General features: G+C 55.7%; 1 protein-coding gene across 1 annotated transcript in view; it reads right to left on the bottom strand.

Moving 5' to 3' along the window:
- Positions 1–6,246, bottom strand: part of CUX1 (cut like homeobox 1) — a 233,096-nt gene that overhangs the window by 58,667 nt on the left and 168,183 nt on the right. The window contains exon 9 of the mRNA XM_044675633.1: positions 4,640–4,688. Coding sequence (XP_044531568.1) covers positions 4,640–4,688 — 49 coding nt within the window. The remainder of the gene's footprint in view (positions 1–4,639; positions 4,689–6,246) is intronic.

Genomic DNA, 6,246 nt, shown 5'->3' on the forward strand with positions numbered 1-6,246 from the left:
GGGTGCCATTTTTTCATCAAGAACAACCTGAACCAAAGTCAACTTATTGTCCTTCTTGATGGAAGACCAGATGATCAGGTTGAGGAATCCACGGGAATGGTCTATGTGGGGCTCTGCAAGGCTATCTGGTGGAAGAGCTGGAGAGATGTGCTGGAAAGTATCCCATCGAGATGGTCTTAGAACATGCCGACTGACCAGTCCCAACTGTGATGGACAAGTCTCCAGTTCTCCATTCGAGCTCTCCAGACCTTCCATCTCCACAACGTGTCTCAATGTGGCGTCCCTTTGAAATGAACAATCAGATGGATGCTGGCATTTCCCTAGTTCTGTGGCCACTGACTGCTGGGGTGACCTCAGCCCTTCCCTTGGTGTCCATTCAAAATGAACTCCCTCAAGAAAGGCCAAATGACACCCGAGGAGGAAGTTCTTTGGAGGCGGTTAGAACAGTCCTCGCAACCTGCTCGGCGGCACAGCTGGTGGGAAGAGCCCTGTTGTCTTAAGTCGTGCCCGACACATCAGAGCAGCCCCTAGACTGCTCTGCATCCTGTCAAGGAAGGATGGATGATCTGGTGAGGCGGATGGACCCGAAGCACTGGAAATTCCTCCCACAGATGGAACATTTCCTCTTGCCCCAGATATCACATTTTAATGGCAATCCCTCTCCAGGAAAGAGAGGTCCGTGGGCCGTGTTAGCTCCGGTGACTCTACGGAGCAGCCACACCGTGGATCCTTTGGAAGGCACGTGGTTCCCCAGAGACATATAGAGATCATCACTGCCTTTATCGCCCTCTCCTTCCCCATCGAGTCCCCTGCCATCTCTTTAAACATCTAACTTTCCAAACCAAGACACCCTTCACTAGCCACCCAGACACCATATGTGAGGTCCTCCATTGGACTAGAAGTTCCTTGAGGCCAAAGGACTTCCTTTGTTTTTAGTTTTGTATCCATCTGGGTGACACAACGGAAAGAGCTCTGGGTCTGAGGTCAGGAAGACCCGAGTTCAAAATTGACCTCAGACACTTTCCAATTTCACCTCTGTCTGCTTCAGTTTCCCCATCTGAAAAATGGGGATAATAAAAGCCCCTGCCTCCAGGGCTGTTGGGAGGATGAGATGAGATAATAAGTATAAAGTGACTAGCACAGTGTCTGGCACAAAGTAAGTGCTTCTAGACATGCTCGTTCCCTTCTCTTCCATAATAAAAGCTGGCCTTGGGGCAAGAACTTTTCCATTCATTCATCCTCTTCAAAATAAAACACCTGCACAGACCTCAGCCACAGGGCATCAAATTCCCACTTTTCTCATCTATTATTTCATCAGTGCATGGAATTCCCTGTCTGGAAACTGCCTCCGCCAACGCAGCTGGGCACCTTTTCTAGCCGGAGGGTGTGCTTGGGTCCCTGAGGTGACATGATTTGCCCATGCTTGCCGGGCCCGCATGTCTCACAGGGAGACTCTGAGGTCGGCTCTCAAGCTGATATGGCGTGACGCGTCCACGGTCCTCATGAGCAGATGATTGAAACAGGGACGTGCCTGGGAAGGGGGCAGCCAGGTGGGGCCGAGCAGAGGATGCTGGGTACAGAATCAGGAAGTGTGAGTCCAAATCCCTCCTCAGACACCAGTAACTGGGGGACCCTGGTGAGTCACTTGCCCTTTCTCATCTGTAAAATGGGGATAAGGATAGCAAATTCCTGGCAGGGTGGTGAGGAGCCGCCGAGCAAAGCTAAGGAAGCTGTCTGGCCAACCTTCCGTTACGGCATGTCCTTCTCTTCTCGGCATGGCGGCTGGAGGCGCCCCCGGCCGGCTCCACTCGGCTCTCCCTACTCCGACCCTAATCTCAAGAGGTAATCCGGACGGCTGAGGACCTGAGAGACTGAACACGCGGCCGGCCAGCTCTCGAAGCTGCTTCTTCCTGACCTTCCTCTCGGTGGCTTTGGGCCCTCTCAAGTACTCCCCAGCCTGCTCCTCCGAGAGGCACTGAAGACACGGAGCGAGCTAACGGCGAGTCAAAGCGATGGGAGCTCAGGGCGCTGAGCAGAAGCCAACACGAACTTAAAATATTAATGAGCTTCTCCAGTCCCAAGGCAGGACTTGGTGTGATTTCAAAGCACAGAGTTGTCTCTTCTTTATTTATCTCGGTGACTTGGAAGTTCTGAATCTTTATTGCTCCCAATTAAAACAGTGGCTATTAAAGCAAGATCTCCCCAGTTTAACAAACAGGTGTAGATGAGACGTGCACTTAATTGAGGCTGCAGCCGAGCCCTCTGTTATTCCGCAATGGAAGCCCCGGCGTGTTGTGATCAAGCGTAGTGCTGGGTCTCCGAAGGCCATTTTGATTTCACGTCTCATACAAAAATAACGCGATATGCCAGCGAATGATTAAATTGCTCCTCTTGGGGGTTTCTCCTGATGGAGGAAACAGCGTAAGTGCCCGGACAGGATGTGCTTCTTGTAGGGGTTTACGCTTCTCTCTTGTCACAACCACTCGCACGCTTGGGGCTCTCCTCGTCGGAAATGGTGGCTCCAGAAAGGAGGAACCAACCCAAAGCCGAAGGGCTGCGGCGACGTTCGAGCCGTGTTTGGGTCATGTCTCTACAGTCCCCCAGGTCTTCTCCCCTTCAATTATTCTTTCAACTAGTCAGGACTTTTGTCTGTCTTATAAATTCCTTTCTCAAGTCTTCACATGATGAATAATGCCGCTGCACATCCGCCGGCATGTTCCCTGACGCCAGCCGTGCCCTCCCTACGTGCGGGGCCCGCTCTGGGGAGCCCCTCTGGAGCCCGCTCGGGGCCCGAGGGTGGCGTGGCGCCCAGGGAGGCGGCCGCGTCGTATGGACGGTGTCGCTAGGATGGCAGCTTGCTCAGACGGGCGCTCCAAACAGACTGGAAAACTGGTCCAGCGTTACAGAATCACATCCAGCCTCGGAGCCCAGAATCCACACGGGAGGCCTCGGGCCCACAAAGCGAGGGGCCTTCTTTGCGAACGCGGCGTGGAGCTCCACAAACGTTATCTGTCTGTGTGCCAGGAACCACGTCTGGGGCTGGGCAGCAGACCACAAAACCGCCCAGTTCCTGCCCTTCCTGGGCTTCGGTTCTCTTCCAGGATTTCTGGCCTTCTATTTGTCAGGCCCTCCTGGGCCAGCTGGGGAGGCCGACGGATCCCTTCTCAGAACGGTGGCTTACGAGCCCCCAAGAGACAGGATCACAAAGGAAACCCGCCGCACGCCTCCCAATAATAAAAACACTAATTTGCGGACCCCGGCTAAGAATTTCTATTCTACTGGAACCAGGTGGCTGGGAAGACCCAACCTACGTCCCCCGGAGAACACCGAGAACCAAAAGAAATGGGAGAAGCCGTAAACTAAGCAGCGGCTTAACAAGAGAGCCGGGAAGCCTCCTGAGGGCGGCGGCGTTACGTTTTGGTCCTGGTGATCCCAGAACTTCGCTCAGTACTTGGCACATAGTGGGGCTTGTGGAGCAGCTCACTGAGGGATGAATGCTCTTGTGTCCCCCAGGACAACCACGATTTAAGGGCGTCCAACCCACCGGCCAAGGGCTTCTCTCTGTGACTAGGGAGCCATTCGTCCCGGGCTTCTGTACAACTGCTTAAAAGAGGAATAAAAGCATCATTTTATCATTCTTTTTTCCTTTTTCAAACCCTTACTCTCTGCTTGAGCATCAAATCTAATATGGAAGGGCAAGGACTAGGCAATCAGGGTTAGGTGACTTGCTCAGGGTCACACAACTAGGACAAACCTGTCCAAGGCCAGGGTTGAATCCGGGATCTTCTGTCTCTAGGCCTGGCTCTATCCACTGAGCCACCTGGCTGTCCTGCTCTTCTTCTTCCTTAACCAAAGGATGTTGCTGCTGCGTTGTTCCAGTCACGTCCGATTCTCTATGACCCCTTTTGGGTTTTCTTGGCAAAGATACTGGAAAGGTTTGTGTTTCCTCGTCCGGCTCATTCACAGGTGGGGAAACTGAGGCAAACGGCGAGACATGACCTGCCCAGGGCCACCCCGACAGGAAGCATCTGGGGCAGAATGAGTGTGGGGAGACGCGTCTCCCCGACTCCAGGCCCGGCGCCCCGGGCCCTGCCCCCTCGCCGCCCCAAGTGATGCGGGCTCTAAGGCAGCCGCTCCCGGTGAATCCAGGCCGTGACGGTCAGGACTGATCCGAGCGGCGGTGCGGCGGGCGGCCTTACTGGGTAAACAGCGCACAAAGAGCCCGTTTTTATGGCGCTACAAGTAGGGAAACAGAAAGGCGGCTTCGGTGCCCACGACAGGCTGTCTCGGGGCCGCTTTCTGTTCCTTCATCTCCCAGGACCCGAGATTCAGCCAGGAAGAGAGCCGAGGCCGCGGAGGCCAGCTGCGGAGGCCAGCCGCGGAGGCCAGGGCCCGGCCAAGTCTGCTTTGTGGCGTCCCCAGGACGCAGTGAGGAGCCCCGCGTGTGCGAGGGCCCCCCGGGGGCAGGACATGGAGAAGAAGCCTCTCGGGGGTCCTCGCTCCCAGAGGCTGCCACTACGAAGAAGACCTCCCAGATTTCTGTGTGTTCTTGTCCTCAGAACATCCCAAGGGGCGTCCCTTAGCCCAGCCCACCCACAGGGGGCGCTGAGCTGGCTCCCCCAGACCCGGGAAGTCTTACCTGGTTCGCTCTCTCCAGGTCGGTCATGATCATCTCGATCTCGTCGGCCCTGGGGAGAAGGGAGAGGGGAGAGAAGCCTTTAGTGACCGAGCACACGAGGCCCCGAGGCGGGCCTACGGGACCGGCGGGCTGGGCTGCCCGGGAGCAGCTCGAGCCGGAGGCCCTCGGCTGCTGTGTGCGGGCGCCGCGGGGAGCAGGTTCTCGTCTCTTCACAACGCTTTAGGGCGGGCACGGAGCCCCCGGGAAGTGGAGGGAGGCACGGGGACAGACACAAAGGAACTGGGCGACCCCCCGTGTGGGCTCACGGGAGGAGACGGGCCTCGAGAACTGGGCAGGGCTTCAACCCCCCGAAACGAGCCCTCAGCCCCATCCCCCGCGGAGGCAGCTGGAGGAGCCCAAGGCATGCTGTGGCCTCTGACTCCCAGGGAGCCACCCCAGGCCCGGGCCTCCCTCTGAGGAGAGCTGGGGGGGCTGACGGCCCTGGTGGGCCAATTGAGGATCTCCCCAGAAGCCAGCAGAGGCCCCCCGGCCCCAGCCAGGGAAACGGGATGGAGGTGGCGGAGAAGCACAGACAAAACCATCAGGCACCATCGGTTGGGAAACCAGAAATCATCGCCAGGAAGGGGAAAAAGGGGGAAGAACCAAAGTGGATGGAAAAAGGGTCAGACAACGAGGTGGAGATGCTGAGAAAGGCGTCAGCCCTCCGAGGGCCGCCTGTGAAGGATGAAACGGTGAAATAAAGGCTGTTACTGCTGTGCCTACTCGACAGGAGGAAACTGAGGCAGCCAGGGGTCCAGTGACTTGCCCAGGGCCACCAGCGAGTGAGGCCAGATTCAAACCAAGGTTTTCCTGATTCTAGGTCTAGCGCTCTATGCCTTGTGGCCTCCCTAGCTGTCTAGGAGACAAGATGAATGTGTCTGAGGGCGCATTTTCTGTTCTCTGACATTTCCTTATTGTACATATTTGGGAAAGACTGTGCCCTGGCTGTCCCTTACCATCAGCCTCTGATGCTCACTGAAGGGCTGATACATTGGATAGAGCAATGGGGCTGGATTCAGGAAGGCCTGAGTTCAAATCCAGCTTCAGAAACTTACTAGCTGTGTGTCTCTGGGTAAGTCACTTAAATTCTGACTCAGTTTCTTCATCTGTAAAATGAGGATGATTACATCACCTACTTTCCAGGGTTCTTGTGAGGATCAAACAAGATAATATTTGTAAAGGATTTAGCATACCACTTGGCACATGCTTAATAATTCCTTCCTCCCTCCCTCCCTTCCCTCTCTCCCTTTCTTCTTTCTTCCCTCTCCCTCCCTCTCTTCATTCTCTCCCTCCCTTCCTCCCTCTTTTGTACCTCCCTCCCTCTCTTCCTTCCGTCTGCCCCTCCCTTCCTCCCTTTTGTGGCCTGTCCCTCCCTCTCTCCCTCTCTCTCTCCCTCCTTCTCCCTTCCTTTCCCTCCCTCTTTCCCTCTCTTCCTCTCCCTTCATTCCTTCCCTCCTTCCTTCCTGTATCTTTCCCTCCCTCCCTCCCTCCTTCCTTCCTTCCTTCCTTCCTTCCTTCCTTCCTTCCTTCCTTCCTTCCTTCCTTCCTTCCTTCCTTCCTTCCTTCCT

The sequence above is a fragment of the Gracilinanus agilis genome, chromosome 4 (assembly GCF_016433145.1).
Source record: "Gracilinanus agilis isolate LMUSP501 chromosome 4, AgileGrace, whole genome shotgun sequence".
NCBI classification, from domain to species: Eukaryota; Metazoa; Chordata; class Mammalia; order Didelphimorphia; family Didelphidae; genus Gracilinanus; species Gracilinanus agilis.